Raw genomic sequence first — 26,472 nt, 5'->3', positions numbered from 1 at the left:
CAGGCCAGCAATGGGTGATGAATTTGGGTTATTAACTGCAGCCCAAAGTGACATTTGGTGAGGTTTAGGGCTTTCCTCAGCAAGAGCTGCCAGCCAGATCCAGACAAGCAGTAGGCAGGGCTGTGGCTGCCTCTGAGCTATGGTCAGAGCTTTATCACAAAGACCAGGTCTAAAGGTAGAGCTAAGAGGAAAGGCAGTTAGGATTAGGATTTATGCCTGCAAGAGTCATTAAGGCTCGTGCTGGGCCTGGAAAGGGTTGGTAGGTTAAATTCAGTCAGTTAGAGCACATGGCCAGCAAGGATCTGTAACTCTGGGTATCAATCCAAGTCTAGGCCTAACCCTGTGCATCATAACCTGCTAGACCAAACCAGAACTCTAATCCCAAAGCCAGTGTTTGGGTGAACCATGGTCCAACACCTAACAGCACACCCTACCAAGTGACCCCTTCAAACCCTCATCTGACACCCTCCATCACATCCATAAACGCAGCAAGAATGTCTCAGAATACTTTCATAGGCAAATTTTTTAAAAAGAATATAATTATCAAAAGCTAATATAGAAGCTCTGAAGTGCCCTCTCCTGAGATATGGGCTTCCCAAGAACTGTAGCATGAAAATAAACATCGAGGAGATTAAAATAATGTTCAACTGACTCTTCTAATCAGAGCAATGCAACATCAGCTCTCGTTATTTTAAGAACTATATGTATGAAACTCTTGCCAAAGCTGGGAGCAGCCTGCTGAACAAACCCCAGGATCAACAGTGCTACCAGCCTGCCCCCTTGTCAGTCACTGAGCAAATCAGGCTTCAAGCAAGCACCATTCCACCTAAATAAAATAATTTCTTTTGTAAAAGGTCCCTGTAAATTAGTTGGGACTTCATTAGTGTTTTTCCAGCTGTTCTCTAGTAAAGACATTAAAACAGGCTGGCAGGAGCTTCAAAACACCACTCTACCCAGTCAGCTAGAAGGGAGGAATCCTTATGAAAACACAGCTGAGGTTGCACACAGCTTTAACACAACACAGGAAATTAAAAATCTAACTTTTAAAATACGTGCATGGGAAGCAGCAAGGGACACAGATAAGTTAAACAGCACTTAGAATAGAAAATAAACTCCCACCACTCCCAAACCTCACTGTTCTGGGAGGAGGCACAAACACAGCTAAAGTGTCACCAGAGCTATCAGGTGGTCCTGGACTCGTACACGTGAGACCAGTGCACATGGACACAGCTCCTCTCCCCTTGCTGGGCCTTTTTTTCCTCGTGGACTGGCACTCAGCTGGAATTCATGAGACTCCTCTGCAAGAAGGGGAGATTCTGTGAAGGGATTTTAAGGATATTAAGAGGCAGCTCAGATGCAAGTCTTCAAAACCCACTTGCATCTTCTGAAAAAAGCGTTGCCTCATCTTTAACAAGGCTTTCCCCAACCTCCTGCTGACTTATCTCAGTGTACTCAGTCCCATACCATTTTCTGCCAATTAGAAGTCCAACACCTCTTAGCTGTGCTCAGTGTTCTCTCCAAAAAGGCCTCTGCAGTATTTCTGTGATTTCTATTCAAGGAAATCTATTCAGGAACAGTTAAAACACCACCTTTAAACAAAACAGCAAGAATTCCATCTTTTTTTTCCCAATTCAGCTCAGGCCCAGGAAAGGACAGGCTGTCTCATCTCCCAGACATGAAGCAAGGCTTGAACTTGGCAATTCTTATTATTAAGCCAACAGGCAATTACCAACTCCTGGCTAAATACACCCTGCCTCTAGCAGGGAAACTGCTGAGAGCCTTGTCCTGACCTGCAGTCCCAACAACATGCCACGACTTTGAGGCGTTACCCTCTCCTTTATATAATTTGGTGGCTACAAATCTAACACAGAACTAGCCACCAGCCCTCAGCAAACCAGCTGAGCCTCCCTAATGTGGATTCTAACTCTTCATAATACTGAAAACAACACTGCTACCGAGATCAGAAAAATCCACTCACCCATAGAAAATAGGGCTTCTAAACTATTAATTTCTGCAGAAATTAAGCTTTTCCGCTCCGCAGAACTCTGTACAAAGCTCTCAGCCCTGCAAAAGTACTGTTTTCCTGGCACACACAATCTAAACTGGTGTCTTGAGCCTGCAGACATTTTCTCCAGTGCAACTGCAGTGGCAAAGTGCAGCTACCACGTTGCAGTGCAGCAAAATCAGACAGAGGTCTGGATCCTCTCGCAGCATTAAATCCCACAAATCCAGGTAGGAAGGCAGGACTGTGAAATTGAAGTGCTGCCCTCAGGAACAGAGAAGGGACAGTTGGCTCCTGGGGGAGTGCAGGGGTCTACCCTTTTACCTCCCTCCATTGACAAACAGGCTGTAACACAGGAAACAAAACTCCTTATCTCTCACACTCAGCCCATCAGTCTGCTGTGTGACAGCACCAATCTGCAGCTGAAGGACAGAGACATAAATACAACTGACATTTTCACAGACTTCAGGATATTGGCCAGTGAAAGACCTCCTAGACCAGCTATCAACAGCAGAGTGTAGAAGAAGATACTGAAAACTCATTCAATTTAGGTGCCATCAAAAAAAAAAACACTGTAGAACAAAACAACTCTTTCCTTGCTGCATCCCAAATAGGGAACTTGTACTTCTGTCCCTGTAAAAAGGGGATATTCTCATCTTCATCAGGAAACCGCTGGCCAAATACTAAGCCTGCACTAAAGTCTGGGCATCCCTGGGGATGTCTGTGGTGAGCAACACATTCTTGCAGAGAGCTGTTTCACAAGCCCTACTTTGCCATGACTGAGAAGCAATAATATCCCTGTGTTTATTTTCATGGGCTCCACTTCAGTGAGGAGGCACTCTGCCTTCTGCCTTGGGAACAGCGGCTGCACAGGTCAGTAGATCACAGCAAATATTTACTCTGGGTCAGTGTGGGGCCTCTGTGCCTTGTAGCTCTTGAGGCGCAGAAAAAGGATGAAACGACCTAAGAAGTGCCCTGGTCAGCCTGTGCTGAGATGTTCAACCTGCAGGAGGCTGCCAGGTAAGCTGTAGTAAATTGTAGTAAACAGCCCTTGACAGCTGATCCAAGAGTAGGTGCACTGGAGTACACCCACTGATGTTACATTACAACACCATTCTGGAAAAGTTATTTAGGAAAAAGAACATCTCCTGTTACCCACAGGTATCACAAGTATCTCTAACATGGGCCCAATCCAAATCACACTGAAGCCTGAGATGAAGCTGATTTATTTGGGGCCTGGCTTACACCTACCCCAGAGTTCCACTCATGCACAGAATGGCCAGTGGGACCCCTGTGAAGTCTTCTGTACAAGTCAGGAGATTTATTCATGATAGGCCAAGTCCTGTCATAGATATTTCTTAATTACCTGGCTGCAGAGGGAAAAAAGCTACACAGCAGTGCTTCACACCTCTGGTTTGAAAAAGGGTCCCACTTGGGATGGACTAGAAGGATCACAGCTCCCTGCATCTGTGGTCAAACCAAGAAATATCCTGCTCTGATACAAAAGAAATAGCTTGGGGAAAGGTCAAAAATACTCTCCTGTGAAGTGCCCATAACAGCCTGTGTCAATGCCAACTCACAGAATTTAAGAAGGAATTTTAGACCAGCCTGCTCTGACCTCCTAAGTACCTGAGGACAGGTACAGAATTCCAGTTATTCCTGTACAGAGGATGGTCACTTCTGTAACACTCCCCACAGCTGTACCACACACAGCAGAGATCTGCCACTCTCAGCTCAATACATCCCCATGATGGGCTTAATTTAAACCAACATGCATAGAGATCCTCCCAGGAGGGAAACTGCATTGCACCACTGAAGGACAACACCACCAGAGAAGCTGTGCTGAGACACAACCTTGGGTTGTACCCAAGAGATGGGTCTGGCCAACAGCACTGCAACGTGCACACATGCACGTCCTCCAGTTATGAAGACAAGGAGAATTAGAGTGCCTTTGGATTCAACATGGAATTACCATATTGCCTAATGCCTGTAATTAGAGGGCAGAATGGATCGGGAAGCTTACAAGCAGCTCATTCAATGAGGAACAGGGGATTTGCATGCACAGCTTGGTTAAAGTGTTACAGGAACTACCAGCACAAATGTCTGAGGAGCCAGTGGAAAGGAGATCTGCAATTAAACACCCTCACACAATTATCAAAATAACTGAAGCAGCACAATAACTGCTCCATAGAGATGAGCCTCCTGCGTACCACTGGAACACCCTGGCAGAAATCTAAACTTTCCAAGATGAGCATTCAGTAAAAAAATCACTCCTGTCAAAAGCACCCTGAGTGCCTGCAGAAGCTGGAAGAGGAGATACCCCAAAGGAAAGTGCAGTGGAATGGAGAAAGCTGACACTCACATGTAGGCTTTGGGATCTGGAAGACCCAGATCTCTGCAGTAGTGAACTAACTGCAGTCCCTTACTGACTCCTCCCTCTGGAAATCAGTGCCTGCTGGGTTCTCTTCACTGGCAACCAGCAAGCAAACAGATGTTAAGAGTTAAAATAAAAGTAAGCACCAGTTTCCCAGTCACAACAGCTGCTCTTTCGAGTTGTCACGGTAATGTATTTTATTGGTAAAAACAGAGCTAAAGGTTAACTTTCTCAATTTAACTCAGGCAGAGAAGGATCAAATCATACCCCAGGCAACGCTCAAACAGACCCAACTGGGGTAAAACTGGATTTTATTTGGAAAACAAAATTCACCATTGCTTTCTCAAACTAATCACCAACTTCCCAAGTAATCTCAGTTGATGAAGAAGGAAGTGAGCTGTATTAACAGCCTAACTAACTGCACGCTTCACTTTTTTCTTGGGGTTTTTTTGGTGGTGGGGGTTGGCTGAAGGGAGAAGATGACAATGCACACACAGAAGCAGCAGTATGAACAGAAAGATTTTCTACAAACCCCTGTTTCTGTAAGTCATTTGGCCAGAAGCTGTGTTCTTGCTTACCCACACAGCTTTGCCAAGAAGAGTGCACAGCCCAGTGCTTTAACAGCAAGGTTCATTTCGTGGGCATGAAAGCTAAAAACTTTGGCTTTCAAAGCCCATGCATTGGTAAAACTGAAGTTTCACTATTTTAAAAAAGCATTTTATGAATAAAATTTGCACTTATATTCAAAGAGAAAAAGAAGGTACCAAATACAAAAGCACCCTCAGTGTTCATAAGTGTTCCACCACCACCAAAGACACTCCTTTTAAAGCACAGCAATACCCAAGAGATGCAAAACACCATCACTTATCTAAGACAAAGCACACTAAACCTGCATTTTAAAAACCAAATGCCTGTTACTTCTATCTCACTCATATTTTAAACAAATAAAACTCAGGAAAGGCAAAATATTCCTTTTTTTCCCCCTTCAAGTAATAAATTCTTTCTGAAAATTGAAATCCACAAGCATAATTCATTAGCCTGTATAAATAGAGTGCAACATGCTAGCATAAGCCCCAAATAATCATTCTAGGGATGCCAACACTAGCTGTGGGGCAAATGTAAATTTAGCTTTTAATCCTTCGATTTCTGCCATTTCCAGGCATCACACACCTCAGTAAGGAGCCTGAAGTATTATCCAGCTGACTAGCTTTTAATTTGAACAATGTGAACAAACTTTGTTTAACCATGACCCAGAGCCACACATAAAATGAGATTAAACTTGTCTCTTTACATTTAGTAATCTTCTAGTTAACATGCAAAACATCAAGAAAGCAACTTTAAAGGAAAAAAATTCAGTCAGGGCAACAAAAAAAATAAAAGGCTGTGTCTGACTGCCGCTAAGTAAATTGTTAAACATGTTATCCTATTTATTTTAGGTACTCAGGTGCAAGGTGATTGTCTCAAAGGCCAGGATCCTGTACCTTTGCCATGTGCTCCACTGAAAAATACCTTGGGAGACTGCAGCCTGAGTCCCAGCAACAGAGCTGGCAAAGCATTTTTCATCTGGTTTGATGGCAGAGACACCCTTGAGTCTCATCAAAAATTATTCAAGGTACCACAGTCCCAGGTACCTGTGCTGTAGTCTCCACATGACCCTGAAGTCAGTAGTTTTTGTCACCCCCACAGCACTAGTGGCTACACTACAGTCACCCTCAATACACTGAAATAGAAAATGTGTTCTGCTCTAGATGTGGGAACACCCTTAGGGGTAAACTTAAAGAATGTGAAATATACTCTTGGGATCTTATTTTAATCCGACCCTACAGAACTGCAAGGCTCCAGTAAAAACAGCTTTTTGCCAGTGACCAAGAAAAGACAAACCATGTCCCCAGCAGTGTTGAAATATATTTAACCTGTAAGGCCACTGTAACTAAAATACATAACTACTGACAACAGTCACTACTGACCTGCATAGAAAGGACTATAAAACCAGCTTTTATTGTAATGGAGTCTCAGTTTTCAAATGATTACCAAGGGTGAACCTCTCAGAAGAGGGGCAGTGATACTCTTTATTTTGCAGGAATTTAAAAAGAAAAAAGGATATACAATCTGCTTACTTAGATCTTGTACAAGCCCCAGAAACCTGAATGAGCTAAACCAGTCAGTATTTCCTTCTGAATACAGAGGATATTCTCCATACTGTTCTACTTACTGTGAAGGTAGTCAGCCAGGTCACCACCATTACAGTACTGCAAACAGAACAGAAAAGCTCAGTTAATGTAAGGTAAATCCAAAATTAAAAAGAAAAACAGTAAACTTTACTGGGATGGCAGGCTCATCACAGTATTTAAACACGTGTCAAAATACATATTCGGAAGTTGGCAGGGAAAACCCCATTCCTGTGGGTTCCTCTCCTGTCCCATTTCCCCCAAATGTTATGCTGCATTATGATGCACCAGCATTAACCAGCTCTTGTGCACATCAGAGAGAAAGGTAAAACCAGAACAAAGCAGAAGGGTCACCACTGGAGACACCACCAGCCAGCTGGCTGAGGAAAGCCTGGGAGCAGCCACAGCTGGAAGCTGAAATTCCTCACATCAGTGTTCCACATCATTAAGAAAAGTCAACAAGACCTCAGTGTGAAAACTGCAGAGGACAGAAAACATTCACAAGTTTTGCAGGTAAGCTGTGTCAAGAAAATTCTCTCCCCATGTATCTTTGAAGCAGATGCCACCCAGGAGCACCCATCTGACCCGTGAGGTAAAACGTCTGACTGCTCAAGCCTGTGCCAGCACGACCTTCTGACAGCAGCAATATGAAAAATCCCTCTGCTGCCATCTGCACCCACACAGCTCTGCCTCTCAAAGGCTTGCAGCTGCAGATTAGATTAGCAAAGCATCACAGGTGAGACTGCCAGTAGGAAGAACCACTTGTGAACTCGCTGGGTCCGCTCAAAACGAGCTTAAAAAAATTAAAAAGAGGGAAAAAGGGTAAAAACAGAAAAAGAAGGCACACACTCACCTCCATAACCAAGTAGACAGAGTTTGCCAGTTCCTGGGGAAAAAGAGAAGAGAAAAAAAAGGGATTTACGCACTGAAATATTTCACACACTTAATTGCTGCACTTACATTTAAACAGATAATCTGTGCTCTGTTATGAGTCTGACTGAAGAGAGGGTAAAAACGTTATTGGTTAATTCTTGGAAGATTGCTTACTTTGAAAAATGTCATGTTATTGCTTTCTGAGTGTGCATCTGTTTAACCAAGCTGATCTCCTGTATTGTGGCTTGGGTCTTCATGTCCTGTCCAGCCCTGGGGATTAACAGTGGCACGCAACACAGATGCTGGCACACTTCTATCTTAGAGCCTTAATCATGTCCACATTTAACTGGGCCCTTTATAGCACCTATGCCCACGTGAGCAGCTCTGGTCTGAGGAGAGAGATAAGAGCAATGCAACTTTGGGACCTGCAGTTCAACCTCACAGCTGAAAAGTGCCCAAGAGATTCACCTTCAGTTGCTGGTAAAAAACGGAAGGATCTGGGGTAAAAAATGCAACATTGGCCAATCAGATTTTCCACATGCATTAACAGAGTGCCATTATCAGGTGGGTAAAGCTGTCTGGATTATCTTGGGGGTCAACACCAGCTAAGACCAGGCCAAACACTGGTGTTCCTAAGTTCCTACAGGTGCTGCCCTGTGATGCTCTTCCCACCTTGAGAGTTTACCTCCTGCCTTAGCTGACCCTCTCCCCCTGCACCCTGCCCTTAGGAAACATGTACAGGACTGTATATCCACAGGATAGTGTGAAGTCCCCCACAACCATACAGCACGTGGTGACACCAGCAGCTGCCTGGCATGTGTCTGGCAGAGCCACCAAACTACTGGCAGAACAAACACGAAATCAGGTAGATCTTTCAACCCCAGGTAGACCCAGAAGGCCTAATGACTAAATCCTGTTGTTGAACAGAAGTCAGACAGAAGCAGACCTACTACATAAAAACCTGTGAACTAAGTCACTCCTAAAGCCCGCAAACTGGAAGTCACTCCTCAACTCAAGGCCCAGCCAGGGACATGAGCTGGCAGCAATTGCTTGAGTGGGTAGAGAAGTTCTAAAAGTAGTGGCAGAGAGCAAGAGACTTCATTTCCATGGCACTGGGGCAGCATGACTTCATTTACAGGCTGTTTAGGTACCTGCCCACCCGATTCCTCTTCTGAGCCCAACTATCGTTTCAAAATCCCCAGCATCCACCCTACCAGCTGTTTGGTTTCCAAGCAGTCTCCAGTGTCTGCTCTCAGTCCCTTTCATCTTGGTCTGCCCACAGGACTCTACCTCCTGTCAAGCCTGTACCAAATTGCCTGCCTTTGTCAATGCCTCGAGTCCTCCGCACCTCCCATCCTTTCTCTTCCGTCCTCTTTTAACCCCACAACGTGAACTCTGGGTTTTCATATGCTGGCTGGAGGAAGAGAGGGAGAGAGGAGGAAGCTGAATTACCTGTGATTTGAGAGACTCAAGCCACAGCTGCAGGGGGCACGGCCACCTTCCCCCAGAGGGGCCCAAGGCACCAGGCAGCCCCGGGTTCAAGTGTTCACCACAGCCCAGGGCCACCCTCAACTCTTACAGCTGCTCTCACTGCCAAGCCCAGCTGAGCTTTTTGAAGTCCCCTTGTTTGCTCAGAAAGCAATTTTCTCTGATACTTCAAGAAGGCGTTTGTTGCACTTCCTTGCATGACAAGCACTACTTTAAACAGGCTTTGTTTTCCAACCTCTGTGTTTGAAAGCAGCACACATTAAGTCATCCAATTTCATACACACTTTGGGTGAAGTGGGAAACCAGTCTGTGGTTAAAAGCACCAGTCAAAGGGAAGCAGTGCAAGGAGAAAATCCCAAGCATCTTACAAGCTCTGCACATGACAAAGCACTGAGGGAGAATGTTCAGGAGTGTTCGAAGCCCACCAGCTCCTGCTGTCCTAAGCAGGAACATTGGAAAGCCAAGGTTGATGAAAGATACCCAGGACTTTCAGTTCTACAGGAACTCCAGCCCCAGATGTACCAGAAGACATGAGACACACCAGAAGTACAGTGCAGCTGCTCAGGGAGCTCAGTGCCAGGCAACTGTTGGGCACAAAGGAAGTGTCTAAAGTGGTTTTTGCAGCCCACACCAAGTTCATCAGTGCCACAGCAACAGTTTTCATAGGCACTTCTTGGCTAAACATGCTGTGTTCATTGCAGCTCAATAACTTTATACATGAATATGTGTAGTGACAGCCAGGTTTGGGGAAGCTCAGTACATTATTACCTATGTAGAAAATGAAGAGGAAGCAGAGCTTACACAAACCAAGCCCAGAAGATATTTGTAATAGTTTGTTAGCCAACAACTAATGTACACTGAGCAGTTTGGTTGTTTTTCCACTCTACATTATTTAAAGACTCTGCAAACAAACATCATCAAGCAAGCCATTGATTTTTGGCAGCCAGCATGTACAGTGACCAGGGTTAAACAAGGACCTTCACTGGCAAGGGAGATGCTCGACTTCCCAACAACGTGACCTTGGTGGTTGGTGGTTTTATCTCTTCACCCTGTGTTGGTGGGATAAGAGGGTAATGTCTAAAAGGCTTCTAGGAGAGAAGTAGATGGCTCCCTCAACCATCCCCTGGATGCACACACACCCACCGCAGCAGAGGAACATCTAGTAAGGGTATTTTCAGATCACAGATGCCTGTAGCAGGGAGAACAACTTCCACATTTGCAGGTTCAGCATTTCAAGACCCAATTACCAGAAAGAGAGTTGTAGAATTTTGCCAACAAAACTAAACATTTATTTCAGGAAGAGTCCCAGAAACAAGCTCTTGTTTGTAAAAAGCCAGTAGAGCTTACTCTGGTTACAACAGAGTCAGCTGTCTAAAGACACTGCTAGTTTCTCAAACAGGCTGATGGACTTTTCTCAAGCTGATTCAGCAGCAGAAACTATTTCCTGTCCATTTTTATCCTTCCACTAAATTTATGATTTGTTCATTAACAAAACAAGGAAAAAATACTGCAAGCCAAATTTTGCAAGCTACCAGTTTCTCCAAAAAAAAACCCAAAACACCCAGCCCACTTGTTTCCATATCAGCAACAAGAAAAGTGTGACAGTTTGCTGAATTTCTGCAGAGGCTCATGTCCAAGAAGCACTACAGATAATTTCCTCTGGACCTCTTATTCACATGTGCCAGTTGGTGCAGCCAAGGCTAATCCTGTCACTAAACAAGCTCAATGAAGGGAACAGCACAGAGACAACCCCCGAACTTTTCCTCTCATCACAAAGTGCAGCAGCACCCTGACCATGCTCCACAATAGCAGCAAAAGGCCTCTGCCAAAGGCATTAAGCTGATAATTAATCAGTCTGGATCATTGCCTGACTTGTGTTTCTTGCAGCAGAGGCCCCAGCAATGAAGTTACAATTTAATTGAGTGTAAAAATAGGCAACAGCCTCTGCTGTCTACAAATAACACACATCTGCTGATGGAGGACAAAGAAATGAAGAAATCTCGTTTAGCAGTACACCATAAATCACCCCAGGACTGTGCTCTGCTAAAATTCCTCACTGGGACACTAGGAGGGATGGCATCATGGACATCAAGACCCAGCAGTCCTGTCTCCCTTTAAATTTTCTCTCCACCCATATGGGAAGGTGGCATGATCTTCTTGGAAAGTGTGTCTTTAGGTGTGTCCAAAGGGAAATGTCAGTGTACCCACAGTTAGTCATCCTCCCACCACAGCTTAAAAAGTCAGCAAGAGGAATTTTCCTTAGAAAAATCCTCCTCTGCACTCTACCCCTGCACTCAGCCTGCCACCAAGTTTAGAAAGGTGCTCAGGAAGGAAAAAAAGTGGAAATGTGATTACACAACACTCAGGACTCTCTCAGCAGCGGAGTGTTCTTGCCAGTATATGAGGGATCAGTGCTGTAACAGGCTCTAGGGTAAAACCAGTGAAGAATGGCTTCCACCTCACACAAGTCTTCCTTTCTAGGAAGACTGGGGGATACAGGAGGAACACTTTGAACACAAATGTAGGTCCACTGTTACGACCATGTGCTGAGCACCACAGGGCTGACAAAGCTCCTGCTGTCTGTAGGTGAGGAGCTGTATGGACTCAAGTCCTTAGGACTGGTTTTGTTACCCTCCTGAAGATCAGCCCGTTTGCTGGCCTCCCTCTGATGGCAAAGGTTCTTGGTTTGTACCACTCAGGAGATATCTCCCATACCACCTCTCCAACAGCACCCAGAGGCACTGCCAAGCCAAGATAATTGCCATGCATGGATCTCTGTAATCGAGGCTGGGACTTAACCAACTGCACCAACACAACAGCAGTGTAGCAAAGCTGAGGGTCTGACAGTGGAAGATAACACCAACAGAAAGCTAAGCTTTTCCATCTTTTTTTTTTGACTTTTGCTACTTCCCCCACTCACTGCAGCAGAACCACAGCACACTGCATCCTCCTGCCTTGCCAGTAGGATCTCATGGAGCCAGTGCCCTCCTGGCCTATGGTCTCTAGTCATTGCTTTCTGACAGTGAAACTGGAATCATGAACACAGTCTGTAATAAACACAACTTTGTTTTACAGGAGCCAATTCCCAGGCCGATGGCACCTGGAAAGCCACTAGCTCAGGCAGGGCCTCTCAAGCACACTGGGCTGGGGAAAAACAAACCCACTGTCCTCAAGAGATGGAAGAAACTTGCAAAAAAAGTAAAATGTCTTTGTATTATTCCACTGGGGCTCACAGCTTGGCTTGAGCAGGCTAACCCCTGGAGAGGGAAAGGAAAACCGTCACGCTGTGCAAGGATTATCTCCTGACGCAACCATTTGAACAAAAGAGACAATCTGAAATGTGGGAGCACCTACCAATGCTCATCATCCTTTGGAAAACTGATCCAAAGCAAACAGCTATAAGGTATTTACATGCCTTTTGACCTCAAGTGAGGAGAAAAACATGTCTCAGAGCCTCCTGTGTTCACCTGTTCTCTATCCCTGGTCATCCTCCTCACTCCTCTTGAACCTCAATAAGGAACTCAGGAACATTTTGAACAGGCTTCCAATTCAGCAGCCAACAATTAACTCAGATGAAGAAAGAAAAGGAAAGCACTCGCTGCAGTATAATCTCCTCTCTGCATGGACATGCAATACCACGAAAGGTTTCCCAAGTCCAGACACAGCTTCACAGCCAGACAATAGCATGTTTTAGGACAGACTTTTGGGATTCAAGTCATGCAGCCAGCAAAGTCCTGAACCAAGAGAGTTAGTTACTTATAAGGAACCAGCAGCCACTTTCCTCTTGAGTAAGGGCTACCCTGAAAGTGATAAATCTTGGGCTACAGTAGCAGTCACAGAAAAGCCCAAGGTCCAGCAAGTGACATGCAAACAACACACACCACCATCCCAGTCTATTCAATACCTTTGCTTGTTTTGACACATCCAGGTCCAGCAATAAAACCTACTGCTATTGACTGGACAGTGTTATTACCATGGTCAGCAGATCTGTGACTTCCCAGAAGCATGAGGGTTTCTAGTTTCTTTCTGTAGATCCCATGGAATAAGCACCAGAAAGCAAGACCCAGAGAGGCCCACGAACTTCTGCACTGGCTCTCGACTGCATTCCACTTCCTACTGACCTGCCAGCTTGTCCAGGATGCAGAGCATCAGCAGAGGCACTAAGCAAGCAGAAGGGAGGCCCTGCAGCACAGAAATGGTTTATGGCTGCCCTTGCAGCAGGCAAATTTTTGTAGGACGAGAAGAACAGTGATGCCAAGGGTCTGCACTGCCCCATTCCAAGCACTACATGTTCTCCACTGTAAATCTGATGAGTTGTTTCAGGACAGGTTGTACTTCAGGACAGATTAAAAACAGCAGGAAGGCTATCCTTTGGTTCTACACAGGCTTCAGGAAGGGAGGGAAAGTATTTCCCATCCTCCTGGCAACGGTTCTGAAGTCCGCCTGCATGACATTAAAAACCAAACGAGACAACGTCATGTCCACGGAGCTGCTGTTTTGCCAGGCAGCTCATCCCACCCAGGACAAATGGGAGCACAGCTGGGAAGGCAGCTCAGTCTTCAAGTGACCTGAAGAAACTTCCCCATCCCTTCCACTGGACAGGAGCTTTCAGCAGGTTCCTTCAGAGCAGCCCCTCCCCTGCCTGCAGGCAGAGGCAGCAGTGCTGGTCACACCCCCACTGCTGGGCACTCTGCTCTTGGCTTCACACAACTTCACTGCTGGCCTCACCAAAGCCCTGAGATCCAAGGCACTTGCTGGATGACTGGTGACCACAGCACTTGCAGAGAGCTCAGAGAGAAAAACCTGGCTCTCCTTCAGAGGCAGACGGGGCCTCTGCAGAGCAGCACAGCACAGCAGGCCACAGCTGGAGCTGCATCTGAGCCTGACCACAGAAACCAGACCATGGGATTCAGGTCATAATGGGGTTGAGAGACAAAGTGCTGGGTTTCACAGGTCACAGAGCTTCAAGGCAAGACCAAAAACATGCACATCAGAGCAAACTGAGGACTTGTGCTGCAGGAACACTGAAAAGCAATCCCTCCTTACTCCCTCATTTTGCTCTGGGGGTAAGGCTGCACCTCCTACAGCAGTCTGTGCCCCCCCAGCCAACTCCTGGGGAGGCATCACTGCCCGAGAGCATTGGCTGCAGGCCACACCTGCATGCAGCAGCTGCAGCAGCCCAGCAAGGATAAGAGAATGTAGACGAAAAAAAAGCCAGCAGAATCCTGAAAAGTTTGGATTTCCTGACCCAGAGTAGAAGGAAGTAGTTACCCCCCCTTGCCAACAGGTAGAATAATACCTAGAAGCTTTTTTGAACAAAAGCAAGCTCCTTTGCAAATGGCAATGCATTATGTTAATACTATCAAGAGAGGAAACTGCAGAATTCTAAAAACAATGATAAAAATAATCAAGATCCGATTTGCTTTTCTGTACTTATTCCTTATCTCCTTTCTGTATCACAGCCGTGCTATGAACTGAACTTTTAAAGTTGAATTCCCCATTCCCTTAAGCTCAGTCACATGTACTGGAATTAAATCCTTGCATACTGTAAAGTTGCATTTTATAAGCCTGCCCAATGAGCAGGAGTTGTGGGGGGAGAGCTGGGGGTCGAGGTGGAGAACACAGTAGAAATGTGAACATTTCAGTTTTAATGACAGTCATTGAGACATATTAATTTACTGAGATATGTGCAAGTACAAGCAAAGTGACCAAGTCCTGAAGTTTGATTTTTGTTTGATTAATGTAGTTCCACTGATAAAGTTGGGAATTGCTTGTTTTTTAATGGTATATCCCCAACACGATCTGATACTCTGCAGGAGTTGTTCAGTTATTTTGTTGGTCTTCTTTGTTTGTTTTTTTTTTAAGCAACTCTGAAAATGTCTGACCTCCCTGAGCTCTTCTATGGCAGCTGCATGAGTGACTGGCCTTTGCGAGTCTTCTCTTTTATATCCATTTATTTGAGACTTCATGTACCAGATTCAAGAAAACAAACACACTTGTTATCACAAAGGTGTGGAAATAAGGAATTTAAAGGAAAAAAAGCATGAAAGTTTTCTTTCAAATAAAAACGGTCTTAAATTAAGAGGGGAAAAAGAATCCAGCCACTGGAAGCCAGAGAAACACGGGCTCAAATCTGCAGTATTTAAAAAACAGAGAAATGGGTACTTTTTAACATATTTAACATGCTGGCTACAATTGCCAACTAAATGAAGAGAATATCAAATGCAAATGAAGCCTTCAGAGAGAAAGTCCCCCCGTGGCTGAGTTGTGCACACGGTGACAGGACACAGCACACACAGGGAGGGACACACAGAGCCCACCCCGCAGCCCCCGGGGCTGCCTCCCAGCCCTGCCTGGCACCACGGGACCCCACTGTGGCCCCTGGGGTTCCCCATCACACCAGCAGCTCTCACACCCCAGCTAGGAGGCCCTGCCTTCCTGGACATTTAAAGACACTTTGCTAAATGGGATCTCTAATGACTTAAAATTACACATCTTTCATCCCCCCCCCGAACCACAGTCTGGTTGATCCCTACTATGCCAGCTCAGCTGACCTAATTCCTCCTGTTACTCTGATGCTGGGAGACAGGCCAGGTGCTCCTGCAGCCAGACAGAACATCATTGCCCTAAGCAACCAGTGATGCACAATTTGATTCATTTCTATCAGCCCCCCTTGAAACAATCTTGCTTAGTAAACAAATGCAGCTCTGAGATCCTCACTTTGCATTTTGACAGCATCGCTACGTTTATGGTGATATTTAAAGTCTGCACATTATAATCCAGGAGATATAGCACAGTTAAAGCACCTCTTTGCTATACAGCAAGCACAGAAGAGGTTGCAAAGCTATCTATGGGCAGAGCTCTGCTGGATTCTGCTGTGAACATTTTTTAATACATTTCTCAGAGAGGAACCATAACATCTGAAGACAATTAAGATGCTTTTGCTTAAGCAAAATATGTTTAGGTCTGTATCTGAGAAAATTTGCATGTGAAGACCACATCATTCTTGTTCATTTTCCACCAAGTTTGCCATTTGTTATTGCTACATAAACGTAAGTAACAGCAAAAAAAACCCAAACAAAAACAACACCCAGCCAACAGAAAGCAAACAAAAACACCCGTACTTATTTTGAAAACAAAACCAAACCAAAACCCCTTGCAAATCCAAGATCACCACCTCTGCTGACCACCCCTGTGTTTGGCTGCTCATTTCCCACTGTATCTCACTTCTGGGATGAAGGCAGTTTACCTCATGGATGACCCACATCCACTTCCAAGGACCAGAGCTTCTCGAGGTGCTTTGCCAAAGCAAAGCAGAGCCATCCAGCCTGGATTCCTACCACCAGCACCAACCCTCTGTTTGCTAGTCTGCTTGTTCTGCAAAGCTTTTCACTTGGTATCAACAGGTGGGAAGGCAGGTGGTGCAAGAAAGGGAGAGGAGAAAGGAAGACACTTGAAAGTGAACTGTATCCTCAGTTCTCTAGATAAGCCTGAGCATTAAGATGAGCTTCTGAAACACAGTTTTAATGCAGTTTAGGAACAAGTTCAGTCCAGCCACAAAATTAAATCTTTTAATTAGGCTGTGGTTTGAACCTATAAATACTCAAAATAAATTCAAACAGTGTTTCTCCATCTGAATTTAATCCCATCCAGCCACTGATTACGAGGCACCTCTTCCCATCTATCCTCCAAATCTTCACCTCCTTGCTTTGCTCACTCCAACCAAATGCATTCAGTCATCACAAGGATTTACACAGTGGAAATTTTCATGGTGGAAACACTGATGGGACTTCAAGAAGAGCAGCACAAGCAGCACTTCTGCCGTTACAGAGCTTTGCTGTCAAACTGCGAACACAACAGCCTACCAGTTTCCGATTACTCCTGGGAAACATTCCTTAATCTGTCATTATAGTCTGAGTAATGCTACCTTCCACAGGAGCTTTGGAGGCTATTAACCACCACGTCGCCGGCTCTTCCATGACACCTTCATCATGTGAGAGGAACACAGGTATGTGCTTTACACACGGGATGAGTAAAACAGTGATCATAACTTCAGAAATGCAGCAAGACAACTCCCTCTATAAAAAGCCTATGACTCCTCTGAGGTCTATATTTAGTGGTCAATATTTGCTAGATGTTTCTGTGACCTGCACAGTGGGGTACTCAGCTAGTGAAGCCAGCGTTAAAAAAAAAAAAAAAAGACTATAAAATTCTCAACTCTCCACAAACATATCCATTTTGGTCCACTAAACTCTCAAGCCTCACCCTACAAAACTGTTGGCAGCGGGTGGTTGGGTTTTTGTCCTTTTCCCTTCCAGCTCTAAATTAAGCCAGATCCAATCTTCAGTGATTCCCTTCAACAGATGCGAGGATGCTGACGGCGCAGGACAGCACACACACCATTCCTGTCCGCAGCGCAAACAGAAAGAGGATTGCTTGGCACTTCAGAGAAGCCTGCACTTTACACCCACTCACCAGGCAACCCGCCAGCTTCGCTCGGGGATGGAATTAAAACAGGATTTAACCAGGCAGCCTGACCTCAGGACTGTGATCTCCCAGACACAGAGTGCCTTCTTAGTCACTCCAAGTGTCACAGGGGAGCCCTGTCTCCCCGACATGGGGCACCCAAACAGCAGCGCCTGAGGACCAGGAGATCCTGCGTGAGGTGGCACGAGAGGTGGTGAGGCATGAGGTGACACTGCTGCAACACTGATTCATCCCACACCACGCTCCCCAGCACGGCACTGCAGCTGATGAGGCTGGAGGGCACTGGGAAGGACACACCTAAGGACACTGCACTCCAGAGGTCCCGGGGGACAGCAGCAGGCACGTACACAAGATGCAGACTAACAGCTCAAGGCTCCGTGTCAGAAAAGGGTGATGGTGCAGACAGCACAGCAGAACATCACAGCCCAGCAGTCACCGTCCTATTGATCACAAGGACTTGCTATACAGTAGCAACACAAGGCTGTTATTATCACCAGGCTGACTGATCACTAAGCTGAGAAGTGTTTGTTCTGCCACCCATTCCTTAATCTATGTGCATGAGAAAAACTGCACTGCAAGGACTCCGTGTTCTTTGTCTCCAGGTGATACAGTCATCCCAGCAGAAATATTTTTGGTGAGTCTGTGCTAGATGAGCGAGTTAGGCATTACTCTCAGCTCATCCCAAACTCGTGACTACAATAAGCCAACTTGTCATCAAATGATGGAAAGCAGACCCTCAGGTAACACAGGCTGAACACAAACGTCACGGCAGTGCCCTGTGTGATGTTAACAGCTGGGCTGCTGCACCCAGTCCATCCTACCCGTGGAAAAATTGGGGAAAAAAAAAAAGAAAACCAACATAAAACCCACCCAATACCCACACAAGCACAGTTCTAGCCAGCCTGCTTTAAGAAGCAAGCTCAGCTCACAGCACAGAATTAGGGAAGACACACCAGTTTAATAATCCTTCTTCCTATTTCATGCAGGAAAATGCTTTCTAATATCCAAAGCATGACTTATGTCCAGGAATAGCAGATTTTCTGCCCTAGTACCAACACAGCCACGTGTGAGATCTTCAGTTGACACTTAATCTGGGGCAGCTGGCACAGTACAGGGAGGAAAACACACCCAGGATCTCCCATTGCCCAAAGATCTCAGTTACACGTAAGAACTTAGTTCTGAGTAGTGCTGGAAGAAGCTGTCTAGGACCCAGTGTTCCCAGGATCTGAAAAGCTTGAGAGAGTTACCTTCCTACCATTGAATCCTCTCAGCTAATCAAGATCACAGAATCAATGCCCTGAGTCACAAAGGAAACCAAAGCAAGTCCCACACACCAGACCACACGTGCTAACCTTCCAGTGTCAATGTGTGTGAAGAGTTGAGCTGATCCTCAGAGTTCTGGAGATCAGTTTTCCGAGAAACCTCATTTCCATACTGACAGAAACCATCATTTGTATCCTTGTTGTTACTAATTTCCACCCTAAGGAACAAGAGCTCATTTGACTGCCGTCAGACTAAAGAGACTTCTGGTATCCAGATGTCCCTCTGGACTGCTAAATGCCCCCTGACTGCTGCAGACTGGGGTCCCCAACTCCAGCCCCTCTGCAAGCCAGCTGAGGAGTCAGGGATTGCTCAGTAACTACTAATGCACCCCACAGATGGCAGAACAGAGTTTTTACTGTATGCCAAACATCTCCTGTGCCTAGGAAAAACCTTCACCACAACTCCATACAGGCACTAAACAGACAGCACTTTCAGAAATGCAATACAATAGGATTTATTCTCTTTTTGAGCAGGGATTCTTGCATTAGGCTCCTCAAGTATTAACAGCACTTCTCATTAATACATGAGCATATAATAATGGGAATATGCATATTTCATTTTGTGAGCCATTCTCATGTTCTGCACTGCTCTCAGGACTCCAGCAAGGGGATCTATAAAAGTCCAGTCACTGCACTTTTATGCATTAAACATTTGTCAGTATCATTTACTGAAGCTTCTTATTTTGTCATTATTTATGAACCAATATCACAAAGATCTATGACATGAGAAGTAGCACAGCAATTTTCCTGGATTTGAAGGATACACTATGGGTGCCAGGGTGGGAGCTGCTTGTCAGTGCTCAATATCAGCACTGCAAATGTCTGTCTGAAGCAAATCTGGCATTAAATCAAAAATCCTGTGTTGTATGGGGCCTGGTTAACATTAGTTTTTAACCAGGAAAATGCAAATGAAAGCATCACTGCGTGTAATCACTTGCTTGCAGCCACTGTGGTTTTGGTAACCATTTCCTTGTGTACACGAGTAAAAGTCAGAGTCACTGTTGACAGGCAGAGCAGAGCGAGGGAGGACACAAAATGCAATGACAGACAAAGCTACAGGGCAACATTAAGTTCCACAGGAAGTATTTTTTTCCTTCAGCTCTATGATGTTGTAATACAAGAATAAACCTCTTCAGTTTTAGAAAGCCTACAAGGAAAGGCTCAATTAACTGCAAATAGATTTTCGAGGGTAAATACACATGCAGCTATGAATGAAGCAACCAATCCTGTCTTGAGAGAGCAAGGTGAGTAATTAGCAGTCTTTTCTACAAAGTAAGGAAAAGTGGGCAGAAGCCAGCCTTCCACAGACCTGCACTTTTAGCTCTGCAGATAATTTACTGTCATACAACTCCCCAGCAGGCCAAACACTCAGACACATTACACACACAACCTATGTGGGTGGACCCCATCAGACTGTCTGGTGACCGATCACCTCACACCAGATGAGACTCCACGCCCTGGTAGCACTATAAAACACCCACTGCTCCCTAAATCATCTCATTTTGTCTGAGAAATCAAATTACTCAGGTCATACAAGGACTCTCTGACAAAGCTGGTAACTAAACATACAGCTGGGCACGCCTTGAGCCCCTGGACCATTCTCAAGTTCTTGTTTTGTGGCATCTAGCACAGCTTCTTGCAAAAATCTCACCAGACTACACTGCTATACATAGGATTTAACTAAAGCCCATCACAAAAGGAGAAAAACGCATTGCTATAATTGTAACAGTGATAAAATTGCTCCTTTTGCAGAAAATGTCTTTGAGCTGCTTCCTACCCAGCAGTAATTTGAAGCAGGGAGAGGAACAGAGCAGAAGTTTTGAAAGATCTGCAATGAGCACACCCAGCAGCATAAAGGCTTCATACAAATGCAAACTACAGAAGAAGTGCAGGAGCAGCCACTCACTCCCTCAAGCGAAAAAGGTATTAAGCAAATTTAGAAGGTACAGAGAAGGAAAAAAAACCCATGAGATCTAATGCCCCAAGTGGCCTGCACCCAGAGGAAGCTTTCCCAGCTACTCTGCAGCACACATCAGGCCAAAGGCAGCCACTGCTTTGCCAGCCCAGCTCTGAAGGGCTGCTCAGGAGCAATGCAATATTTCCAAGAAGCAATCCTGCTCCCAGCAGCTTTCTCTCCCTCCCAGAGCAACCTGACACTCCACACTTCCACCTCTCCCCAAAATAAACCCCCGGGCCCCAGCAGCACCTGGCCAGAGCCCCCTGCTCGGGGAGGGAGGGGCGCGGGCAGGGCTGACACGGCCCCCAGACTACAGCCCCCAGCAGGCACCGCACGCAGGCACTGCTGCTCCGGCCGGCCGGGATTCGTGCCTGGGGTGACGTGGGAGCCACCGGAGCCAATCCACGGGAAAAGGAGGAATGTCAACAAACACGGCGGCCTGCGGGACACGTGATATCAGCGACAGGGCAGCAGGCTCCCGATAAGCCACCCCAGGGCCAGCCGGGGGTCCGTGGTCACAGCTGTCACTCCACATCAGCCCCCCCGACGCACCAGACCCTCACCCACAAACGCACGGGTTCCATCTTAGGCTTCCCATCCTGCGGCGTTATTTTAAAAAGCATCGCGAATGTCTAAGAAAAATCCTGCTGGGTCACTGGGCAAGTTAACTAAATATTCCAGGGGGGAAAAAACACCCAAAAGTCATTGGATAACTCGGGTTTCAGAGCGGATTGGTTTCAGCCCCTCAGATTAGATCTTCAGGGCTGACTTTGAAGGAAAAGGCAACTGTGGGAAACCACAATAATCTAAAAATGTCTGCTGCAATTTTTAACACTTAGTGACTGCCACAAGGACAACAGAAAAATGCCAATTAAAATCCTCTGGAACTGGAGACAATCATATGCCACAAAGTCATGCTCACACTATTTTAACATGGCCCAGGAAAAAGAAATTTTCTCAGGGAGTTTATCCAGACCAGAGAAGGAAAACCAAAGGTGGGCATGCCAAAAATAAACTACTGTAATTTTACTTCTAGGATTCTGAGAACTTAAGAGCTTCCTCCACAGACATATTCACCACACACTGCATTATATCCTGGGAACAGAAGCTCCCACTTCAGCTGCCAACTTCACACAAGTTCTATGGTCCAGCCAATAACTAACACATGATCTGCTCAACAGTGTTTGTTTATCTTTCCCTAACTTATCAGAAGACTTTTCCCCCCAGAATACACATCTGAATACAAAACATTTGTTAAAAACTGAAGTTTCACAAACTCCATTCAACCTTTCCCAAATCCAAAATGTTTTGCAGTAATTGAATGTATTTACCTGGAAGTCATACAAGGCAACAATGTTTTCATGCTTCAATTCCTAGAAAGAGGGGGGAAAAAAGACTGTAAGAAAGGAGCAACAAAAGGCATATAGAACAAAGACTGAAGGAAACAAGTCAGTCTGCCTTTACCTTAAGGATTTTTATTTCCTTGCCCAGCAGAGTTTGTGATTTTGCAAGGTTCTTCTTGTTAATGCATTTCACAGCTACTTCCAGCTCAGGTTTCTGAAATAGTGCATATGTAATGCAAAGGTAAATGTAAATTTCACCATTAATTTACATTAGGATAAGCAGCCTCTTAACAGATTACAAATACTATTGAACAAAGTGTTGTGCAGCATCGGTAAAGGCCTCTCACTTCACATCCTAATGCCTACCTCTTGCTTGTTCAGACTTGCCCTTTCCAAATTATGCTTGTCAGCCCAAGGAGAAAAGCCCAAGGTTTGGGTTTTTGTTACTACTTTATATGGCGATTATCCTCTTATTTAATCACTAGAAATAAACGCACTGTGGGAGCCACAGCTTATCCCAAGCCCTAATGATGGAAAATCCACTGCCGGATTGGTTTCCTTTTATTTACCAGTATGAGATTTCTCCTCCTCCTGGAAAAATTAAGTGGAGAAAGAAAAGACTTCACAGACACAAAATAAAACCCCTAAAAAACCCAACCCTAACTAAAGGAAGAGCTCTCTACACACTTCACAGACAGCGTGGAGGGATTTCTCCCCCACACTCCTCATTTTGGAGGTGAGGGCAGGTTTTGGGGGGGTATCTGTGGACAACCCCCAGGCAGCTACCGGCCTCCCAGCCCCAAGGTGAAGCCACCTGCCGGGACACACGCCTGCTCCCAAAGAAAACTCCATAGAGAACAATAATAAATAACAACAAACAACACGTCTGCCATCCCCAGGGCTGCCCCCAGCCCGGGGTGATGCCCAGGCTGGAAACAGCGACCGCAGCCGGCGGGGACGAGGTGACCGGGACGCGCTGCCCAGCTCGGCCCAGACCAGGAAATAAATAAATAAATAAATAACCGAACAAAAAGCAAAGGGGAGAAAAAAAAAAAAAAAGCCGGTATTCTCACCTCTTTGTGCCTGCCTTTGAAGACGACGGCGAAGGCTCCGTGCCCGATCAGGTCCTTCCTGCTGAACTCAAACTTTCCCACCGCCTCCATGGCGCTGCGCCGGGGGGTCCCGGGGGCCGGCGGGGAGGCTGCGGCCGGGGCGGCTTCAGAGCTGCAAAGGGACGAGGAGGAGGAGGAGGATGGCGGTGATGAAGGAGCTGCCTTTAAAGAAAATTAAACCTCTCCCAATCCAAACGCGACGGGGCAACCCCTGCCACCACCACCACCGTCCCCCCACTCCCCCAAGGAGCGGCCGGCAGCCGGAGCAGCCCCGCTCCCGCCGGCTCCGCGCCGGGCTGCGCTCCCCACCTCGCCCTCGTCCATGGGCTGCCTTTTCCTGCCGAGCGGCCGGGAGCCGGGCATTGTCAGCGGCCGGGGCGAAGCTGGCTCCTCAGCTGCGGGCCTCCCCCATCTCCTCCTCCTCCTCGGGCCGGGCCGGCGCGGCTCCTCGGGCCCCGCTTCAGGCGGGGCTCCCCATGCCGAGCCCCGGCCCCCCCGCCGGCAGGCGCGGCTTCGCCGAGAGTCCACCTTAAGCGCGATCCACCTTAACGCCCGGTCCGCCTCGCGGCAGCGCTCCACCTTAAGCGCGATCCACCTTAAGGGCGGCGGGCGGCCCGCGCCCCCGGCTGTCGGTGCTGGGGTCGGGGTTGGGGTTGGGGTCGGTGTCGCCCCGCGGGTCCCGCCGCTCGCTCGGGCCGGGCCCGCACAAAGCTGAGCGGACGGAGCGGGTCGTGCCGGGCGGCGCAGGCGCGGTGCGCGGTGCGCGGCGGGGGAGGCGGCGGCGGCACCTGAGGCGGAGCGGCCGGGCCCGGCACATTTAAAGGCGCCGCCTGCCGCCCGCCTGAGTCAGCGCCGCGGCCCCGCGGGCCCCCTGAGCCCCGGCCGGGGGGGATCACGGAATCCCTTCTGAGCTGGAAGGGACCCACGGGCATCGTCAGAGTCAAACTCCTGGCCCTGCACAGGACATCCCCCACCATGTACCGGAGAGCGTTGTCCAAAGGCTTCTCAAGCTCTGTCAGGCTTGGTGCTGTTACCACTGCCCTGGGGAGCCTGTTCAGTGCCTGACCAGCCTCTGGGGGAAGAACCTTTTCCTTAGAGCCAACCTAAACCTCCCCTGACACAACTTCAGGCCATCCACCAGTGTCCTGTCACTGGTCACCAGAGAGAAGAGATCAGTGCCTGCCCCTCCACTTCCCTTCATGGGGAAGTTGTAGACCTCGATAAGGTCTCCCCTCCCTCTCCTCCAGGCTGAACAGACCAAGTGATGTTTCCAACAACTAAAAAACGTGCCTGTTCAGGTGAACTGTTAAAAGTTCACCCCAGGAGCCATTGAAGGGTCCAGATGGACCCCAGTCCCACTACCCCCTCTTCTCCCCCAGCATCACCCACCTCCTCCTCCACAGGCTCTGGCCCCTCTCCACATGCTCCCGTGCTGGGGGACCACGGCTCCTCCGCGGGGAGCAAACCAGGCTTCCAGAGTGCCCGAGGGTGCCTCCATGGAGCTTTCCTCTGAGGAACCCTTCTCGTTGAGCTGCAGAGCTCACCATGGAACCACTGCTGTGATAAGAAACCTTTCCTGGCCAGAGCCTGGTGTGCGTTTTGGCCGTCCCCAGTCTCTTGCCGTGCAGTGACCCACAAGCTCTGCCCTGTGGGTGTGGGCTCACAGGTCATTCCCTCTCATGCATTTGCCCCAATCTCTGCTCCAGACTGCCCAAACCCACCAGCCCTGGCGGTATCCAGAGCACTTGCACACTCCCTCCAGTCTGTACACTTATCGCGACATCCGACGCAGAACATCACATTCCAGCCACAGAGAAAACAACGTGCCTCACAGGCAGCACCCCTGCTCGCATGCTCAGCCTGGAGTTTGTTTTTTACACAACTGCTCGGTATCGACTGGTGTATTGACCTATGTCAGAGCAGCAACACCAAACACGCCCTGCCCGCACGATGCCAGCGGCTCCGCAGTCACCCAGCACAGAGGGTGCTCGGTGTCGTGACGCCGAGTGCCTCCAGTTATCGCCCTTCTCGGCAAAAATTAGGAACAAGCAGCACTTCACAGCGTCAGGCTGTGTTATCTACACAAAAGCCGTGGCTGACTGATAAGATGTCTGGCCTCTGGTCTATTGCCCCTGGTTCCTGCGTAACTCATGTTCAGGTACCTTCCTCTGCTTAAAATTTTGGCAGAAAGATGACAGCGTATACCAAAGGCCGTTCTAAAAGTAGCAGTGCCTGACTGGTCATAATTGGTGTCTCAGATCCCAACAGTTATTTTGCGGGAACTGTAAAGGTCATAAGGATATTCTTCAATGGGAATCTGATGATTTTATCTGTTGAAGTAGCCTTCAAACTTAAACAGGACTAGAGCACCTTTGTGATTTCAGCAGAAATGAATTTAAAACCTGCTTTTTAAAAAGATATAATATACTTAGCTACTTGTTTTCTTTCACTCTTCTAGGCCTGTATCCTCCACATCTACAATTTCAGGCCATTGCCAATGATCATAAGGGGATAATTAAAAAACTGACACAGACACAGACAAAAATGTCGAACATCATCAAACTTCCAAAAAATATCAAGCTACTTGGCAGATGCCAGACACAGGATTTAATTTTACCTGTTGTTAAAAGCCACTGTCTCTAACGCAAAAGGTAATAGTTGCAAAAGTTTAAGGCAGGAAGTGAAGAAAATGTTTTGAAACTTCTCAGATGATTTCAAGGCAGGCAAAATCTCGTATCTGCCTTGGCTGGAAAGCAGCCAGAGCACCCTGGTTAGCAAGTGCACTCTTGCAAGAACTGTGGTAAAATCTGCAGTGCCCACAGGTGCTTCTGCCTTTCCTTCCCCAGCACAGCAAAGACACTCAGTCCCAGAGCTGGGCAAAGGAGGAAGTTGATATGACTGCTGTTCAATTAGGGGCCAAAATATCCCGCTGATGAATGGCCTTTGTTCTGTACTGCGCGTGCTTATTTTGTTCCTTCACGTGCTGTTGGTTGTGAAAAAAAAAGCTTAACGTAACTTAGATTTGATTAAAGGTGGGTCCTAAGGTAGCTTTCTGCACACGGCTGTCTACAGAGCCAGGTGGCAAAGTCAACCAACCGTCCTCTCTGCTGACATTTTATTTCGATTTTAAGCAAACTGGGTTTGTTTGAAGTAGGCTCACTGGTGAATAAATGGAACTCCAAGGAAGCAGAAGAACTGTGAAGGAACTTGGGGGTCTGTACAAGGATCAGGACCAAGTTATACTGGATGCCATGGGCACACGTGAGGCACCACACTTGCTTTGAACCACTAGTTTAACATTTTCAGCATTTAAATGTCTCTCAAATGTGTCTTCAAAAAATAGAGT

At 46.9% G+C, this 26,472-nt stretch overlaps 1 protein-coding gene across 8 annotated transcripts in view; it reads right to left on the bottom strand.

The window, feature by feature from the left end:
• Positions 1-26,472, bottom strand: part of ULK1 (unc-51 like autophagy activating kinase 1) — a 94,651-nt gene that overhangs the window by 54,875 nt on the left and 13,304 nt on the right. For 2 of the 8 annotated variants that reach the window (XM_064675234.1, XM_064675235.1), the window contains exons 1-6: positions 23,436-23,889; positions 23,088-23,288; positions 22,136-22,228; positions 22,003-22,044; positions 7,398-7,430; positions 6,589-6,625 (exon numbers count right to left, since the gene is read on the bottom strand). In XM_064675234.1, coding sequence (XP_064531304.1) covers positions 6,589-6,625; positions 7,398-7,430; positions 22,003-22,044; positions 22,136-22,228; positions 23,088-23,288; positions 23,436-23,489 — 460 coding nt within the window. In that variant the 5' untranslated portion in view covers positions 23,490-23,889. Of the gene's footprint in view, positions 1-6,588; positions 6,626-7,397; positions 7,431-22,002; positions 22,045-22,135; positions 22,229-23,087; positions 23,289-23,435; positions 23,893-26,472 lie in introns of those variants that run through there. The other 6 variants (XM_064675237.1, XM_064675233.1, XM_064675236.1 and 3 more) reach the window with 6 other exon arrangements.

The sequence above is a fragment of the Pseudopipra pipra genome, chromosome 18, assembly GCF_036250125.1.
Source record: "Pseudopipra pipra isolate bDixPip1 chromosome 18, bDixPip1.hap1, whole genome shotgun sequence".
Taxonomy (NCBI): domain Eukaryota; kingdom Metazoa; phylum Chordata; class Aves; order Passeriformes; family Pipridae; genus Pseudopipra; species Pseudopipra pipra.
The sequence above is the reverse complement of the archived record's forward strand: the minus strand, read 5'-3'. Positions and strand labels throughout refer to the sequence as shown.